The sequence below is a fragment of the Pteropus alecto genome, unplaced genomic scaffold, assembly GCF_000325575.1.
Source record: "Pteropus alecto unplaced genomic scaffold, ASM32557v1 scaffold177, whole genome shotgun sequence".
Classification (NCBI taxonomy): domain Eukaryota; kingdom Metazoa; phylum Chordata; class Mammalia; order Chiroptera; family Pteropodidae; genus Pteropus; species Pteropus alecto.
The window spans coordinates 2,161,828-2,182,226 of NW_006442207.1; the positions used below are offsets into that span (position 1 = coordinate 2,161,828).

A 20,399-nucleotide genomic window follows, 5' to 3' on the forward strand; every position below is an offset into this window, starting at 1 on the left:
TCGCCAAAGAGTCTAAAACAGGTAAATATGCACAATTTTGGTGCAATGCATGTTTAGATTTTTAAACACTGTAACTGTACATAAAAGGAATGAACTTCAAGAAAAAGAAGTAAAAATGGTGTGGGGTTGAGACCTCTTCAGACTTTAGTGTCCTGGCTTCTGCTCTGTGTTCCTGTAGTGCAGTGTTTCTCTCGTTGTAGAAAGTATTCTTATAAATCGTTGGTTTCATTATTGCTCTTCCTTGGTGGATCTGTTTTGTGAGAGCACCGTTGTCTTTTATGTTCCTCACTGCATTCCCCCGAGTGCTTAACACAGTGCCTGGCACGCGTAGGTGCCATACAAACAATTTGTTCAATGCTCAGAGGAGGAAGATAGAGGCATTGGGCGATCATAGTAGATACTTGCTTAGAAGTCTAATTCGACCAACTGGAAGGCACTTACCTATACATAGATTGTCTGCTCCATTGGCGTCGTGTGTATGCAGCGCATGTCCGTACTTCCTGGGCCCCACACTGGCCTGTCTGTAGGCTGGCAACCCTCCACCGCATTTGTGCGCCACGGAGATAAAAAATTAATGTTTATGTTAGTGGAAGGTAGACACAATTCAGAATATTAGGGTTTTGCTTGCATAAATATACACACAGTGAAATATAAAGGTGACTTGGTGTTTACATCAGTTATCTGTATTTCTGCTGAGCCCTGTCAAGGAGACATTTTAGTACGAACAGTAGTTGGATGATGTACACAGGAGAAAGAACAGAGCTTCCTGTTTCGGTGTGTCGTGGGGACTAATGCCAGTTCACAATGGAAAGACTGTCGTCTGAAAATCACTCTGCCAATGCTTTAAAATGCTGGTTTAGTTTCAGAAGCCAGGTATCTGCCTGGATGAGGCTCAAGGAAGAGATCTGGAAAATAGCCAGGGCTTCTAATATTAAGAGCTTTCAAAACCAGCAAGGCCAACCTCCGGTCAATTCACCACTTGATAAAGAACCGAAATAGAGCTGCTAGAATAGACGTGTTATCCAGCTTGGTTAAACCAACCGGTGTGCGTGCTGCTAGGTTCTACCCCCGCCTTGAGCTACAGAGAATCATTGGGCATCAAAATTAAGTGATGTGGGCCCAAGAACATCTGTTGCTATTGCAAAGTCTTCATGAACAATTCTCAAATAAAAAGAAGCCGTTTCTGCAGATGGTGCAGCTGCGTGAGCAGCGTAGAGGAAGGAGTAGGATCGTGAGGGGTTTCCGTGGGACATAAAGACATAACGTTCTTCTGAAAAGGCCCAGAACCATCTCTGACTTCTTCCTGTGGGTAGAATGACAGAAAGGTTATAAGGTATTTTTCTGGGTTCACCTAAAATGATGCAATATGTGGGATGTTTGGATTTCTGCTTGGAAAACAGGCTTGTCCTTCATATATTGTTCAGCCCTGGTTCAGAATAAGTAAGCTGCATTTGCAGCATGTGTAGATCCCTCCCCCCAACACATACCCCTTTCAGTAGCCATAGCAGATGGTAAATTCTGTGGCTGCCAGTTCTATCATAATGCGGTTGCAGAAAATAGAAAACGAAGCAACATGAAGACCCCTGATAGAACACAGCTGGGGTTGGGAGACAGCTTCTGATCGGCTGGTGATGACACTGGGGTTAGTGCAGAAGCACATCGCTGGACGAGAGAAACCGGTTCCTCGCATGTTGGAATACGGCTATGAGCTGCTAGAATAGACGTGTTATCCAGCTTGGTTACAAACCAGCCTGTTACAAACCAGAGCCTGTCTCCCTGGGCCTTGTCATCAGAGGACCTGGGCATAAGGTCTTACTTTTGGGGGATTGGTATAAGCCAACCTAAGATTGTCGTGTGTTATTAATGACCAGTAAATGGTAGCTGCATTGGTGGTTTGTGTGTGATGTCGGTTGGTGGCCTTTCTCAGATCTGTGTAGATAAGAGTACCATCCTGTTTAATAATGCTTAGCCCATTTCTTTGTCATACAGATTCTCAGTGAAAACTCCGGCTATTTGATTTAAGTAAGAATGAAATTAGCCTCTAATTTCTTCAGGTGGAGCTTCAAGTGGTCTGCAGAAGGACCTAAGTGGCGCTAACTCAGGAGCAACACTCCCAAGCACCAACTCTTAGATAAAGACAGTTTTCACAGGGGATTTTTACCTTTGGAAATGCCAGGCATTAGAAACATGAAATTAATTTGAAAGTAAAACATCAGATATATTTCATTTGACAATCTTAACTCAGGAGTTTAAGTCAAGTCAGAAATTATGTTTCTTTTTGTGCTTTAGACTGTACTGTGCCTTGTTGGAGGTGGGGAAACAGAACAAACAGAAGCTACATTCTAGAAAACAAGAGGAACATTCCAAAAACAAATGGCTAGCAGTCTCATAAAATTAAGGCTCAAACAGTATGCTGAAGAATCTAATAAAGCTTATTTGAGAATCTAGAACTCTAGTGTTCAGAATTTTAAACACCAGAAAACAATAAATGGAGTTTGTTAAATTGGAACTAGAAACTATATTAGACTTTTTTTTTTTTTTTACAGGGGATAGATTTTTCACAAGAAAACCTTTATGAAAAAGTAAAGTAGTGCCCCCTTATCTGCTGTATCACTTTCCACGGTTTCAGTTACCCGTAGTCAACTATGGTCTGCAAATATTAAATGGAAAATTCCAGAAATAAACAATTCATAAGTCTTAAATTGTGTGCTGTTCTGAGTAGCACAGTGAAATCTTGCAATGTCCCTGTCCTGCCTGGATGTGTCATCCCTTTGAACAGCATATCCACACTGGATTGGCTACCCACACGTTAGTTACTTAGTGGCCCTCTCACTTACCAGATTGGTTATCAGAGATTTTGTAAGAGAGAGAGAGAGAGAAACAGAGAGACAGAGAGACAGAGACAGACAGACAGATGTCTGTGGGGGAGACCACATTCATATAACTTTTACTACAGTACATTGTTATAACTGTTCTATTTTATTATTAGTTATTGTTAATCTCTTACTGTGCTTAATTTATAAATTACACATTATCATAGGTATCTACATATAGGAGAAAACATAGAATATATGGGATTCAGTACTATCCACAGTTTGAGGCATCCCCGGGGGTATTGGAACGTATTCCCCATGGATAAGGGGAACTCCTATGTGCCTTCTCCTTCAGGAAATGGAGCCTGACCCCTCTTGTGGAAGGTCTAAGTCAGGACGTTGTAAACAGCTTTGCCGTTGTAGTTCTGTGGTCTTGTTTCATGTACTCTTGTCAGATGGATTTACCCAGGTGGAGGAATGGTGATAGGTTATTTAAAGTTAGCGTTTTTGAGAGACTAAAACTAAACCGTTCGCTTAACTTTAAAAAAAATATATTTTAAAAGCACAGGGAAAGGCAGATGATATAACAAATACTCAACATACAGAATTAACTTATTTTTTCAAAATTTAAAAATAAATAATTCTACAGATAAAATTATTGAATATTGCCTGTGCCTTCCAACTCTAGTCTCCTTCCTATGTTTTCAGAGACAGCTACTGTCATAAATTTTGTATGTCTTTGTGTGTTTAGGTGTCATTTGATATGTACTCTGCAACTCCTTTTACTCAGCATTACGGTTTTTAAGGTTCATCTGTGTTGATATGTAGAGCTTTATAGTTCATTCATTTTCACTGCTCTATGTTGTATTATAGGAATATATGATTTATTGTTATTATAAATGCTGAACATGTTTGTATGGATGATCTGATACACGTTACTAGAGATTGTGGTAATAGAACCTGAAAGTAGAATTGTCGAGTCATAGGGTAAGTGCATTTTCAATTTTGATGGTTTATTTCCCAAGTAGTAACACCATTTGATACTTCCACCAGCAGTATGTGTTTCCAACTCCTGAGATCAGACTTTTTCAGTGTTTGCCAGTCTATCAAATGAGACTATCTCACAATTTTAATTTGAGTTTTTCAAAGTATCAGTGGCATCGTTGTTTTTAGCCATCGAAATTTGAAAATAGCCAAAGGCATGAAATCCCAGTCTATTTATCTGGCACGATAGGTTTAAAATATAATTTAAAGTTGTGTTTTATTCACATGATCCTCTTATTATAGTATTCCACAAAATTAAAATTTTAATTATTCTAATAGCTAAAATCACTTTTTAAAGTTCAGACATTTTTGATGAAAATCTATACTTTCCCATTTTTTGAAATTCAGGGTAGATTGAATTCAGTTCTCATAATGAACATTAGGCTTTTATAAAATTCTTCAGGAACTTCAAGGCCTGTTAAAATAATAAATACTAGTTTCTATACCAGATACCCTATAAGATCCTCATGCTTTAATAATATATCTATATCTATCTATCTATATATTTTTTTGCCTTTTATGGTCTTGCCTTGTGAAGTTTTTTCAGTGAGTCCTCCCACCTTTTAAAATGAAAAATCCATTTTATGTGAATGATACGTGCTTTACGTGGAATATTTTATCTTCTTTTAACTTGCTCTCTTCTTTTATTCAGAATTCTCAGGACCCAAGGATGGGTTTTTCTTGAGAGAGTGCGTGCGTGGGGCATGGGGCTGCAGTTTGTCTTCATGTGGTGGTCACTTCCGATTGTGTACCATGTTCTGGATTTTCGAAATGATCCAGTCTCAGGGAATTTGACCTGCAGATGAGTGAAGTGTTCACTGTGTTAGCAAAACACCTACTTAAAAAGAGGCACAAATATTCTCTTAAAGAATGAATACATTTTAACTCAAGGATGTTAAATTGGTCTGTAACTGAGGAGATAATGAGCAGTAAGGTGACTCATTATCTTAGAAGGTCCGAGAAAATTGGCCGGATACAATGGCACAAATACCATGCTGAGAGAGCAGTACAAATACCAAGTGACCATTAATGTTTTTATTTTTTTTAAAGGTTTTTGTTTTTTGTTTTCTTTTCATAAAATTGCTTTTGTTTATAAGTTTGCTCTTTCTTGTCTTTCTAAACTTATTATAATACAAATTTAATATTTTCATTTTTTTTTCTCATTTCAGTGTGACAAAATTAGGCAAGAACGAGATGAGGCTGTTAGAAAACTGGAGGAATTTCAGAAAAGTACGTAAGCATTTCAGTGGAATCATTATAACGTGTATAACTGTGTCTTGAGATTATGTGGGCAGACATGTCCCCTGAGTTTAGCTGCTGATGCATTGAGTATCCAAGAAAGCAAGAATCGTCTTCCTGTTTGCCCCCAAAATGCCCTGGCGTTACTGTGATTTTTCAAAGATATGGAATGAGCATTATTGTTTTATGAGAGTGTTATTATAAAAGACAGTTTATACTTGTTATAAAAAATTTTACTATACAGAACAGTTAAAGGAGAACAAAAATTACTTGTTATCTTGACTCTTTGAAAAAAGCCCATGTTAGTATTTTATACTCTTTTTTTCTTGGTCTTTTATCTGCGTGATATATGTATCTATAAAAAATGCAGTCATATGTTGCATTCAGTTTTGCAGCCTGCTTTCTTCAGTAAACAATATATTATGGTTATCTTTGCTTATCAGTAGATATGTATATTAGTTTTAATTGTCCAAAATATTCTGTTATATGATCATACCATAATTTATTTACACGTTTCTTTGGTGATAGATGGATCATTTCTGGTTTTTAGTTATTGTAAATAATGCCATGGCAAGTATTCTTACGCGTACATCTTTACGGTGATCTGATTAGTTCTTTTGGTTATAAAAAAGGAATTCTAGGTTCATAGAGCTTACACATTTTTAAGACTTTCAATGTTTGAAATAGCCCTCACACCAAGGAAAGTTATATTTTCACGAAAGCTATAATTTTCTAAGTTTTTGCTATGTTATTTTGTATGTTATATAAACTTGTTAATACTCTATCCCCTAAGGTAGAACATTTCCGGTGACAAAGAAGGATCAGAATGAGATATGTCCTGGGAAAAGGGCCAGACCTTGGCAGGGAACGTGACTCACCTTCCCTCTGGAAGCAGGGCCTTTCTCCATCATTCTGCAGATGCTGCGTTAGTCAGGGTGTCCGATTATAACGTAAATGTTAACTTGGTAACTACATAACAAAACGTTTTATTCTTGTTGAAGGTAAAGCAGCTATAAAAGCGAAGCATTAGAGTTAAATTTCAGTAGCCAGTTTATTTCAAGTGTCTGGCTGTCAGTAACAAAGAATATCTAAAGGGAATATTGTTGATAATACCTGTCTTTGGAGGCCAGTATGCTCTGACAGAAATGTCTATTATTTATGAATGTATGACTTACAATAGTGTAGAATCTTCTTCCCAATGCAGGATTAATGGGATGTTCTTACACTTGTGCTGACACCGAGTCATATCCAAAAGAGTTATACCATTGACATTGTGACCAATTAATGTGCTGAATCAATTATTGATAGTAGATTGGCATAGTTAAAATGGGACTTTCTTTGGGGGACTAGGAAAGCTTTAAATATTTCTCAAAAAAAAATGTTTCTGAGATATATGGTTCACGATGTTCGAACATAGGGTAGAATTTCAGATTTGGAAGAGAGTGAGGCCGTTATCGCCCGTGAAAAGCACCATTTGGTGTGAGTCCACGTAGCCCTGAGCAATTTCTGCACTAGTAAAATTGGGATAAATGGCTCTGCCTCATAGGCTATTCAAGGATTAAATGAGATAATCCATGTAAAAAGTGCTAAACACAGTGCCTGGGGTTTTAGTTAGCGCTCAAACGTTAGTTTCTGCTACCACTATCATTGACTGCACCGTCCAGCGCCTGCCTGCTCTTCAGTTTTAAGAGTTCATATCATTTGCCTTTTGTGAGTGACTTTCTAGACACTGGTCTTCACATTTGGACAGCTGTTGGGGAAAGTTTCTTTTGGTGCTGAGTTGAAACTGGCCTCCCTGTAATGTTTACTCGTCGGGCCTAGTTCTGGAAGTATAGACAGAGCAGCTGACTGAGGCTCGGGAAAAGCTCTGTCAGGCCGTAGGGCGCTGCTCTCCCTAGCTTAGCATGCTTTTTTCCTAGCTGGTTTTGTCCATATTTCCATGCCATTCTTGGGCCTCTGCCAGCTCTTTCTGAGCCTTTTTCTGATCTTTCTGTGCAAAAACATCACTACGTGGTAAAGCCATGTATCCAAGAGAGACAGATTCCTGCGAAAGTAGAAGGAAATATAGTCCTCTAATGTCATTTGGGCCACAGCTAGATCTTTCGCTCTGCTGTAGGGCACACTGGTTTCCCTGTACTGCCAGTTTTCATGGGTGTTTTCTTACTACATGAAAACCTTTCTAAGTGATCTGATGTTGCACAGGAACGTATGGTATGTTCACCACGGACACTTTACACACATCCTGGCATCTAAATATTGGTGAGAGTTGGCTGGATGGAGTGGCGGTTTGCTCAGGAAGCAACATCATTGGTGGTGTCACCTTTAAATATGACGAATTAGAAAACGAATAGAAAATTGGAGTCACCTAGAAATAGGTTTGGCTGGGCTTTACTAGTTAGAACTCTGTCATTCGGGATGTGTTACTTAACTTCTCTGGGCCTCGGTGTTCTCAATTATAAAATTGCTGTGATAATGCCTGCCTCACAAGATGTGAGGATTTCCGAGAGAACACATGTAAAGGGTTTCGCACAAGGCTAGGCACGTAGTTGGCTCAATAAATGGCGATGGTGATTGTTTCCTAAGAAATTCTACACAACAGGGAACATTCTCGTAAAAGGGTGTTCACAGATACACTTAGGACTGATACACTTTTTCAGTTATTCAAACAAACACAAACGTGACTCCCTGCTTTGTACTTATGAATCAGCAGTGTGCAAAGTACAAGAGAGACATGCGTAAAACAAAATCTCTGCTTTAATGCTCACAGTTAGTAGAAGACAAAAACAAGTAAAAGACAAAACCAAACCCAGTTACCCTACCATGCGATGTATTCCATGACGGCAAATGTATAAGAGTGTATTGGAGTCATAAAAGGGAGAGAGACAAACTGCTGATTTTGACTCGACTGATAAAATCTGTGATTGATGTACTTTGAGGTTATACTTCTGAGTTCTCAGAGTCATTAAAAAAAACTTTTATTATGGAAAATTTCAAGCTTATACAAAAGTGAGACAATAGTATAATGAACCCACATGTACCCATCATACAGCTTCAGTAGTTGTCAGCTCATGGGCAGTCTTCTCCCTCTGTGATGCATACTCCCTCTCACTGACCTCAGATTGTTTTGAAACTAATTCCAGTCATCATGTCATTTATCTGTAAGTATTTCATTATGTATTTCTAAAATACTAGGATTTTTTTTTTTAAAACACGACTGCCTTAATAGGGTCACTTTATTTAAAGCTCATTTTTTTTTTTTCCGTTTTTAAACCTTCGTGTCATCCACATTATAGGTGGTTTAGGTGCAGTGATCATGGATTGTAGAATTCGGGACCATAAGGCAGATCATTAAATGAACAATGAAAGGTTTTTAAAATGTTTATCCTTTGAAAGGTACAAATAAATTTGTTCATTAAAAGAATTCTGTTTCGTGTCATGTGATCAGACTTTTAGTTTTGGAAATGGGGTCATGTTTCTTACAGATATTAATGCCCTTTGAAATATGTTCTTCCCTTTTGAATCTAGGAAGTTGGTGAGTAGATGTCTGTGTTACCAATGTAGCACTGGGATAATTTTTTAAACTAAAAATTAAAGCACAATTTTTAATTTCTACTGTTCCCTCTTGGAGGAAGAAATAAAAACCCTACCTGATAGGGTAGTCCATATCAGAATTGGAGAAAATGTGGGTTAGTGCTACCTAGCTAAGTTTATCAAGTTCAAATTACAGGGCAGCTTTTTACAAAATGTTTAGAAAATAAGTTTGTTTGTTTTTTTCTTTTTGCTAGGGCTAACCCTTACTACCATGGAATAATTTTTCTTACTCTTCTATGAGCAAGAATGTTATTGAATAAAAAGTCAAATTCCTATGAAAAATGCAGAGTATTTATGTTTTTGTTATGATAGTGGAAATACCAGATTGTGGCAGAAGATGTCAAGTAGTTAAGGCTAAAAATTCAAAGTAATATTTGATGATGTAAAAATTGTATAGGTTTCTTTTCTCTTTCCTTCACATTTTTGAAGAACCTACCTTGTAAACATAGTGATAAAATGCCAGGAATATTAGGATTTTAAGGAAATAATAGAGCCTATTATTTAAACTACAATATAAAAGGCAATTATATTGATGAAGAGCTACATGGGCTTTGTGTGTGTGAATAAACTTGGCCTGTGTTCAGCTTCTATTTGTTCTTCTGGCATAAACACATATTGTGTGTGATTCCAGTTTAATGGGGACCCGTTTGTATGCCAAGCAGCTGCATTTTAGGACCTATTGCGTGATTTCATAGCTCTCTGAAAATTGGTTCTATTCAGAACAAGAGATAGAAGAGGAGAAGGGGGGTGGTGTGGGAGGGGGAGGGGGAGCTTCAACACACAATCATTTCTTTTCAATTGGAGCCAGAAAGGTTGATGACAACATGACCATTGTGTTATAATGATAAGACCACTAAGGCATCTGTACCTCTCATCAAGGCTTTCACACAACAGCAGATACAATTTAATTCACTGCTCTGTCAGCAGTGCTGATACCATTATGCCGTCTGTCTCCACAGTTATAATCACTGTCCTCTGAGAAATGCAGTTGAAATGATCTTGAGCAGTCAAAGAAACTCTCAATTAAGGCTGCCACTTCCAATGTGTCAGATTGTGTCTTATGCACTTGGTACAATTTTCACTTCCAATCCTGTTTATTTACAATGTCTACCAGTAATTACGCTTAACGTGTCATTTAGTGAGGGGGGCCCTGCCAAGCCGATTGTTGGGTGCTGCTGTACCATTGAGTGGGAGTTTCTCGAAGTCAATGCCATCAGCAGCTTTTAGGCCCTGATGGGATGCAGTAGTAATGTTGATAATGCAAGTATCGTGCTCATCAAGTCATAATTAGATGCCACTCAAATGTGCCACTTGTAATAACAGTGTTGATTCATGTTTTTCTCGGTGACTGCAACTACTAATTAGTTAAGTGGTTTTTGGTTGGCCTGCATTTGCTGCAGATTATTATTACCCCTGAAAAAATGTCAAGGTTAGAGATGTTTCTGGCCATTTAGTGCTGCTTTATGAATTTGAATATTAACATAATAAGAACTTTGGACAGACTTAGGAAGTAATACATTTTTGTATTTAATTTGGAGAGAAATTTTTTCCCCTGAGTTTAATCATAATTGCAGGTTAATTAAGCTTAAATGAAGCAAAAGTAATCTCTCTTTGTGTTACGTGAGCCCAGTGCTTTTTGCCTAACTTTGTTGGGTTTCACGTTTGGGTATACATAATTTTTCTTTTTTTAAGCCAAACACATGTCAGGAATTATACATGTCTGTAGGTAATTTTGAAATTCTGAGCATTTTCTTTTACTACAAATATGGGTGAAAGTAATCGGTATTTTTCTTACATGATCTTCAAAGTACAATCAAGTTCAAATTACTTTGTACTTTTACATCTCAATTTACATAAACAAGCTACCAAAAAATATCTGAAAATTACTATTTTTCAAGTATTGGTAAAATACCAAGTAAAATTTTTTCCCTCATCTTCGTGACAGTCTGTGATGCAAAAAGCAATTTACTAGCATCTATTTCCATTATCATATAGTTCAGAAATCTCGTTGGTTTATTTCTCTGCCCTGGAATTTATTAAAAAATAGTAACTAGTCTGTCACTAATAAAGATGACTCTCACAAAACTTACCTTAGCTAAGCTGCCACATAGTTATTACGGTTATGAGATCAACTCAAGATTTAATTTTTAAAATTTCTCGTTAGCTAATTTTCCTTATTAGATCCATGTGTCATATCCTGATAAGAAAAGGAAATCCTGCTTGTCACTTTTTATTTATAAGAGGCTCTTTTGTTTAAATTAGTGGTTATGTATATAGCTACATAGAGAATAGACACTTAAAAAACATCCTAAGTAGCTTTCTTAAAATGTATATAATAGCAATAAAGTTTCTTTGTTATGTTCTTTTTTTCTTTATACATTCAGATATTAGCTAAGATTTAATCAGGGCAGCATCTTAAACACTTTTTTTCCATGATAGCTAAAGGTCTGGCTAGCTAAAGAATTGAAGTATTCTGAATCATGGGACAAAATGTGTGGGCTTCTGGAATAGCTGACTAATCTTTGAATGCTGAGACTTTTTTTTCCCCCCTCATTCCTAGTTTCTCACATGGTTATAGAGGAAGTTAATTTTATGCAGAACCATCTTGAAATAGAGAAGACTTGTCGAGAAAGTGCTGAAGCTTTGGCAACAAAGGTGAGACTATTCAAATTAAAGGAATTCTACCTGAGCTTTTCAGTTTCAACTTGCTATTCTAGACAGTGGCCTCTGTCCTCTTCTGCTTTTTCTAGTTCTTTAATCTGTTGTCTACTCTGGTGATGAGGAAAGTGTTGTAAGGTCTCAGCATTGTGGAATATGATTATGTAGATATGTCTTAATGCAAAGGTTATTTTGATTGTAAAAGGAACATTTGTATGTATGTATTTCAGCATTTGTGCTTTTGCCTATAAAAAAATGATCCCAGAGTAATCTATTGAACTGGACTTTTCAAATGTCTATGCATTTGGTTAAAATACTAACCACATTTCAAACTAACCTGGTGTGGCATAAAAGAACAGTGAATGTTTAATGTTTGAATCAGATGAAAAAGTCAGCCTGAAGCCTACATTTCAGGTGATTATTTGCAAAAGCAAAGTGAGGGCATGCTAAAGGTGACCTCTAGTGCTCCACTGATTGCTTCTAGCTGATGAATTTACCAAGTGTGTAATTTTCTATATTCTATCTCATCAGGAGTACATTATTATTAAAGAATGTTTTTATCTCTGTCTTATGTATTTTGGGTTGGGTAAAATCCATCTGAACCACTTCATCAGAAAATGGATTACAGCAATTTTCAACCAAATTTCATTAGTAATGCTGGGTGTATTTCCTTCCCCTCTCTCCTGTCACCTACCTCCAAAGTATTTCTTTGGCCGTGACTGAAATTCTCAAGTCAGTCAGTCTGTCTGTCTGTCTGTCTGTCTGTCTGTCTATCTATCTATCTATCTATCTATCTATCTATCTAATTTGTATGCATTAACTGTGTGCTTGCTAGAGATATTTGCTTAATGACACTGCATTAGAATTCATAAGATCTGCAGTCAGAACTTAAGAATGTAAATATGTGTATGTAATTTCTCTCCTGTTATTTGTCTAAAGGATGCATAGCAATATAGGCCATTGCTTTAACAACAGTTATGACATGGGCGCTCTCACATTGTTTCTGCTCTGATGCACATCACTCGGGTTCACTGGTATGTAATACCATGTGGATTCTGTTTTCATTTCCTTTATTTCTCCTTTTCAAACAAGTGGAAAAAAATATTTGGAGCATACTAGGCACTCTGAATCTGGTCGTGGCTAAGTAAAGTCTCTGTATTTTCTCTTGTTATTAACAAGTATTCCTGATGCAATAGGACATCCAAAGGGACAACACTGACTACTTCTCAGGACTGGCAGAGTTTATGGAAATCAGTGGTTTGGGAGCAGTATATCACAGGTTTTATTTCTGGTTATGTTATTTTGCGCATGTGTGACTTTGGGCACGTTAGTTCTGTTCCCCAGACTGCCATCTCATCTTGAATGACAGGATGGACTAGTTAGTACTGGAGTGAGAAAGAAGCAGACTTCTTTTTTTATTATGCACTTTAATCACTGGTGTATAATAATCTAAAAAATTATTTTATCCCCTCTTTTAATTTAGTTAGTGACTTTGAACAAGAGAATTCCCCTCTGTGAGCTACAGTCATCTTGTCCTAAGTGTCAGGGTAGATCAGGTTGATTTTTTAAATTAAATTTATTAGAGTTACATTTGTTAATAAAATTATATAGGTTTCAAGTGTACAATTCAATAATACATCATCTGTATATTACATTGTTTGTTTACTGCCCAAAGTCAAATCTCTTTCTGTCACCATGAACTTGACCCTCTTTACTCTTACATACCTACCCCCTCCCCATTTCTCTTCTGGAAAGCACTAAACTGTTGTTCGTGTCTATGAGTTTTTGTTTTTATGTCTTGTTCATCTGTTACTTTCAGTTTTATGTCCCTCATATGAGTGAAATCATATGGTCCTCAACTTTTTCTGTCTGAATTATTTCGCTTAGTGTGATAACCTCAAGATCCATCTATGTTGTCACAAATGGCAGTATTTCATCTTTTCTTATAACTGAGTAATATTCCATTGTATATATGTACCACATCTTCTTTATCCAATCATATATCTAAGGACACTTTGGTTGTTTCCATGTCTTGGCCACTGTAAATAATGCTGCATTAAACATCGGGGTGCGTGTATCTTTACAGATAAATGTTTTCAACTTTTTTGGGTAGATACCCAGAAGAGGGATTGCTGGGTCATATGGTAATTCTGTTGTTAACTTTTTGAGGACCCTCCATACTGTTTTCCACAGTGGCTGTGCCAATTTGCATTCCCAACAGCAGTGTATGAGGGTTCCTTTCCCCCCACAATCTCTCCAACGCTAGTTATTACTTGTTTTGTTGATAACAGCCATTGTTACAGGTATGAGGTGGTTTTGATTGTGGTTTTGATTTGCATTTCCCTAATAGCTAATGAAGTTGAGCATCTTTTAATATGTCTGTTGGCCGTTTGTATGTCTTCTTGGGAGAAGTGTCTGTTCAGGTCTTCTGCACTTTTTTAATTGCATTATTTTTTGTTGTCGTTGAGTTATATAAGTTCCTTATATATTTTGGATATTAGCTCATTATCAGAGGCATTGTTTACAAATATTTTCCCCCATTCAATTGGTTGCCTTTTTGTCTTGTTGATGGTTTCTTTTGCTGTGCAGAAGCTTTTTAGTTTGATATAGTCCTATTCATTTATTTTTGCTTTTATTTCCCGTGCCTACGAGTTCAAATTCATAAAATTTTTTCTAAATCCAAGTTCTATGAGTTTAGCACCTATGTTTTCTTCTATATAATTCATTGTTTCATGTCTTATATTTAGGTCTTTGATCCATTTTGAGTTAATTTTGGTGAATGGTGACAGATAGCAGTTGAGTTTCATGCTTTTGCATGTGGCTTTCCATTTTTCCCAGCACCATTTATTGAAGAGGCGCTTTTTTCTCCATTTTATGTTTTTCACTTTGTCAAAATTATTTGCCCATATATATGTGGGTTTATTTCTGGGCTCTCAATTCTGTTCTTTTGTTCTGTGTGTCTATTTTTCTGCCAATATCTGTTTGATTATGCTATTTTGATTATTGTTGCTTTGTAGTATAATTTGAAGTCAGGCAGTGTGGTACCTCTGGTCTTGTTTTTGTTTTCTCGGGATTGCTTTGGCTATTGGGGAGTCTTTTGTGATTCCATACCAATCTGATGATTTTTTTGTTCTATTTCTTTAAAAAATGGCATTGGGATTTTGATGGGGATTGTTTTAAATCTGTATATTGCTTTGAGGAATATGGCCATTTTAACTATGTTGATTCTTTCAATCTATGAACACAGAATATCTTTCCATTTCTTTGTGTCTTCTTCAATTTCTTTTAATAATGTCCTGTAGTTTTCAGTGTATAGGTCTTTCACATCCATTGTTAAATTTATTCCAAGGTATTTTATTCTTTTTGCTGCAATTGTAAAAATGTGTTTTTTTTTTCATTTCTTCTTCAGAAATTTCATTTTTAGTTTATAGGAACTCAGTGGATTTTTGTACATTTATTTTGTATACTGCAACTTTACCGTATTTATTCATTGTTTCTAATAGTATTTTGGTGGATTCTTTAGGATTTTCCATGTAAAAAATCATGTTGTCTGCAAAAAATGACGGTTTGACTTCTTCTTTCCCAATTTGGATGCCTTTTATTTCTTTCTCTTGCCTGGTTGTGCTAGCTAGGACTTTCAATACTATATCGAATAAAAGTGGGAAGTGCGGAACTCTTATCTCGTTCTTGATCTTAGAGGAAAAGCTTTCAGTTTTTCACCATTAAATATGATATGAGTTGAGAGTTTGTCATATATGGCCTTTATCATGTTGAGTTACTGTCCTTCTATACCCATTTTATTAAGTGTTTTAATCAAATGGATGCTGTATCTTGTCAAATGCTTTTCTGTATCTATTAACATGATCATACGGTTTTTATCCTTCATGTTTATGTGGTGTACCACATTAATCAATTTGCATGTTGAACCATCCTTGTGCCCCTAGAATGAAGCCAACTTGACCATGATATATAATCTTTTTAATATGCATTGTTGTATTCAGATTTGCCAGCATTTCATTTAGGATTTTTGCATCTGTAGTTGTGTTATCCTTATCGGGTTTTGGTATCAGGGTAATGTTGGCCTCATAAAATGAGTTAGGAAGTATTGCCTCTTCTTCAATTTTTAGAAGAGTTTGAGAAGAATAAATATTAAATCATCTTTGAATGTTTGGTAGAATTCACTAGTAGAGCCAACTGGTCCTGGATTTTGACTTTTGGGGAGGTTTTGATGATTGTTTCAGTTTCCTTACTGTTGGTCAGTCTATTTAGATTTTCCAGCTTTTAGTGATGCAATCTAGGAAGGTCGTATATGTCTAAGAACTTGTTCATTTCTTCTAGGTTATTGAATTTGGTGGCATATAGTCTTTCATAGTATCATTGTATGATCCCTTGTATTTCTATGGTATCAGTCATCACTTCTCTTTCATTTCTGATTTTGTTTATATGTGTTTTTTCTCTTTTTTCCCTTAGTGAGTCTAGATAGGGGTTTGTAAATTTTATTGATCTTTTCAAAGACCAGCTCTTTGTTGCATTAGTTTTTTCTATCGTCTTTTTGTTCTCAGTTTCATTTACTTCTGCTCTAATTTTTATGATTTCTTTCCTTCTGTTGACTTTGGGCTTCATTTGTTCTTTTTCTCTTTCTTTAAGATGTAATGTTAGGTTGTTTATTTGGGATTTTTCTTGTTTTTTGAGATAGGCCTATAGTGATATAAACTTTCTACTTATCACTTTTTCTGTATCCGAAAAGTTTTGATATGTTGTATTTTCATTCTCATTTGTTTCTATTTATACTTTGATCTCTCCTTTTATTTTTTCTTTGACCTATTCATTCTTTAGTAGCATGTTGTTTAATCTCCACATATTTGTGGGTTTTCCCACATTCTTTTTGCAGTCCAATTTCAAAGTGTTGTGGTCAGAGAATATGCTTGGTCTGATTCCAGCCTTCTTCCATTTTTGAGGCTAGTTTTGTGTCAGGGATGATTTTATAATAGTACCCCAGAGTCACTGACTATAGGAGTGTGGCCCAGGCAGGTGTATGTTGAAAAGCTGCCAGGTGACTGTTATATTCATCTTTGGTTATGAACCACTGTGTTACTCATATGTAAGGTCATTTTTATAATTGTCTTGATAGTAGGATCCTTAATTTATACAGTTTATCACCTGCTTTTTAAGAAAATGGGCACATGTTTTGTTCTTGAGGGTTCACTGTGAACTTTGGGGCTTAGAATAAAACACAAACCAAAAAACCTATTCAATCAAACACTAGATGTTCTCATTAGATATGGCAGATAGTAGAGCTTAGAATGCAAAATTTAGAAACTTCATTATATGGGATCAATAAATGATAGTAGCATGTCCTGATTTAGTTATCATTGTCATTTTTGAAAGTAGGCTCCATTTTCTGAGTAGCAAAATTCCTGTACATTAATTCTTATTTTTCTAAATCTTTGTTCTCAAATTAATGACAAATGGAATGTTAAATACTTATGATGCAATTGACTTCATAATTTCCTTAAAAGCAAGTATAGATACTTTGCTAAAATATGTAGGTTAAATTGATAAATGTAGACCAGTTATTTAAATTGTATGGTCCAGATCTGCTTATTTTGTATCTTTAAATGTTTATTAAACTGTGCGCAATATAAAAACTCCATTTAAATTTGAATATAGAAGATTCTGTTACTATAGGATTATGAAAGATTTATTTTTCCTTGTAACTTAGAGGCTCCAGAAAAAAAGTAACATACCATTAACCTATATAATTTGATGATTAATAACTGCAAAGAAATAGCTTAGCCAAAATTTGTGAATTCAGAGTTTTCAAAAGTGTTCAGTTAGTATAGTTATAAGATCTCATGTGTATAAACCTTATATTCCTTCTTTTAAAATATGAAAATAATGTTTTAGGAAAGACTCTTGACATTTTGGAGAAGACTCTCGACATTTTCTGTCAGGCTTCCCCCCAACCCCTGCCCCCTCCCCCCAAGTTTGTGACTTTGTTAAAAAGAGTAGTTGTATTACAGCCAGAAAGTAGCTGCTGGATTTTGGTGCCCTGTTTAATAGAGGCATCAAACTCTTTTGAGGGCAGATCTCTTAATTCTCAGGTTATTAAGTATCCCTGTGATGGTGGCCTGGGAAATAATATATTAAGCCCCAGAGGGCAAGAATTAGTATTTTCATTTTCTCATGAGTATCCTGAAGGAAATAAACAATGCATAAACTAGCTGATAAAAGATTTCTAAAGGAAAAGTAAACACACAAACTAAACCTCTTTTGTTACTGTCAGTAGCTGACACTTCCAGAATTTTTACTATATGTCAGTCACTCTATGAAACACTTTATTTGTAATATCTCATTTAATCTTTATATTATGAATAGAGGCTATTTTTATTCTTGGTTTGCTGATGAGAAAACTGAGACTGAAAGATTAGATCATTGTAGAAGCAGAGACCATTTGATTGCTGAGCTGATTCGTAACTCTGCTATTCCGATTTTGTAGAAAGGTATACCAAAGCACCGCATCACTCTACATCTGTGACTCTTAGGACTGACGTATGATGGAATCACTTGGGGAGCTCTGAAAAAGTGCTCTGCTGGGATCATGCCAGGCATTTTGGTCTGGTGAGGGGCTGTGCACTGGGATATTTTAAAAGCTCTCTAGAGAGTCTAATGTGTGGAGCTGGGAACCATTAGTTTAAATATTTTTTGATGGTATGGGGCTCTTAGTAAAGGAAATACCTTTATTTGCATTTCTATATTTTATATTTTACACTAGAAAAATCAATCTTTTAAAGACTTTCATGTACTCAGAGGAAACCTTTTATTTTTTAATCTTGAGAAGAGAAAACGTAAGCAAACCATATTTTCTTCCTGTGGACTTTGGACCATGTGTAGTCTTTATGTGTGCTTTGTACTAATGTTTATATGCACATGAACACATATGCTAAAGAAGGTGATGATAGCTGAGTAACTAAAAACCAATTCATTTCTACATGAAGGAAAAAACAAATATATTAGTGAATTAAGATTCCTTTCCTCTATTACGAATTAAAATTCTTTTTATAGAGGTAATGGATATATATCTTGAATGTTCTTCTATTGCATATTATTAGAACTCTCTACAGATAGAAACATGTCTTGAACTAACTTAAGCCAGAAAAGAAAAAAAATAGGAATTTGTTACAGAGAGATTGGAGAATCCCATAGAACCTGTGAGCTAGGAGCATTTCAGGAATGGGCCGGAGCCCTGTGGGAAACCCTATTCTTATTGCTTTTTCTCTGCCTCACTCTACACATCAGCTCGTTTTGGCTTTGCTACAGACTTCTTTCCTCTGTTCATCAATTCAGTAATAGAATGTGGTTGCCACCTGCTTCTCTACATCTGGAATGTATGGAAAGATACTAATCTCTTAGTTCTAGCCTCCTGATTTCTAGAGAAGGGATATGATTGACCAAGCTTGGGTCATATGCCTAATCTCTGGACTAATTATCTGTGGCCAAAGGGGGAAACAGGGCTGTTCCATTGAAATCACATAGAATGGCAGTATCCAGAAAAGATGGAGTGCTGGGCAAACATTTAAAAGTAATTCACAGTACAGCATCAAAGAAAACACTCACTTGAAATAAAGTGCCTTAATTAAGGCAATCAGGTCGATGCTTGGTTTAATCTATGCTGGTGTTTTAATTTCCTTAGATTTCTTATCAGTTATAACTAGCATTCTCACATGCTGCTGGCTATAATCTAGGCATCAGGTCTTACTTAAAGTAATAAGTTGAATATTTAAAAGTGTAAGTAAAACCTTATTTAATGAATCTTCTAATTGTTATGCTGTGAATGTTGATGAATATGTAAGACAAAAGTACACTTAATTTGTTGTTTAAAAATCCCAGACACTCATTTGACTACTGTTAACCATTTTTATATTTTGCGTTAGCTAAATAAAGAAAATAAGACATTGAAAAGAATCAGCATGTTATACATGGCCAAGCTGGGACCAGATGTAATAACTGAAGAGATTAACATTGATGATGAAGATTCATCTACGGACCCAGATGCTGCTGCTGAGACTTGTGTCTCCGTACAGTGTCAGAAGCAAATCAAAGGTGGGACCCTTGGCTTAATTATTGAGTATATTTTTGATAATGCTTTTTCAACCCTGGTCGCACATTGGAATTACATGGGAACTTTAAAAAATACTGATGCCTGGGTCTACCTCGAAAAAAAATCTGATTTAAATGTCCTAGGAGTAGCCTGATTGAGAATCATGCTAGGATATAACATTTGTCTTTATGCATCACTTTCTCGTTTGGGACTGGGCACTTTTGAAAGCATTGTTTTGACAGACAGCCAGTTAGTCTGTAAACTTGAATATGGACTATGTGTTAAGATATTTTTGATGAAATGAAAATGAAAGAAAGAACGAATGAAAATATATCTAGCCAACCCCTCCTGGTTGTCAGGTTCTCTGTTGGAATCTTTAGGCAAGATTCCTCCCCAAATTGCTTAGTCTCTGCTCTCAAAGAACTTATCATCTGATTGAGGCAATGAGCTATAAGCATTATGTAGTATTAAACAACCGTGTTGGTCAGCAAGAAGTGCCATTGGGCAAGGTCAGATGATACATCTATTAAATACACTAGACGTGCACACATGCATTGTTTCTATTAAAGACATAGGAAAGCAGGTTTTGATTCAGTAACTGTTGGGGCATTTAAACATAGTGCACATGTCAAAAGCAGTACTCATTAGTTTGCTTGGTAGACAAAACTTCAGTTGCAAGTGTAAAGAAGAAAGTACTGTGAGCCCTCCATATACACGGGTTCCGCATCCACGGATTCAACCAACCATGGATCGAAAATATTCAGAAAAAAATGTTACGCTATGGCTGACGGGTACTCTGTAGTTAGGCCTATACAATGGTTTTGTCTTTACTGAACAGGTACACTTTTTTTCTTGTTATTTGCTAAATAATACAGTATGACAGCTAATTACATAACATTGATATTGTATCAAGTATTACATCTGGAGATGATTCAAGTATATAGGAGGATCTC

At 36.0% G+C, this 20,399-nt stretch overlaps 1 protein-coding gene across 3 annotated transcripts in view; it reads left to right on the forward strand.

Annotated features, from left to right (window-relative positions):
* The window catches only part of SHTN1 (shootin 1), a 91,184-nt gene that overhangs the window by 19,093 nt on the left and 51,692 nt on the right, over nucleotides 1-20,399 (forward strand). For all 3 annotated transcript variants that reach the window (XM_006920831.2, XM_025039192.1, XM_006920832.3), the window contains 3 exons: nucleotides 5,027-5,087; nucleotides 11,248-11,342; nucleotides 19,280-19,448. In XM_006920831.2, coding sequence (XP_006920893.1) covers nucleotides 5,027-5,087; nucleotides 11,248-11,342; nucleotides 19,280-19,448 — 325 coding nt within the window. The remainder of the gene's footprint in view (nucleotides 1-5,026; nucleotides 5,088-11,247; nucleotides 11,343-19,279; nucleotides 19,449-20,399) is intronic.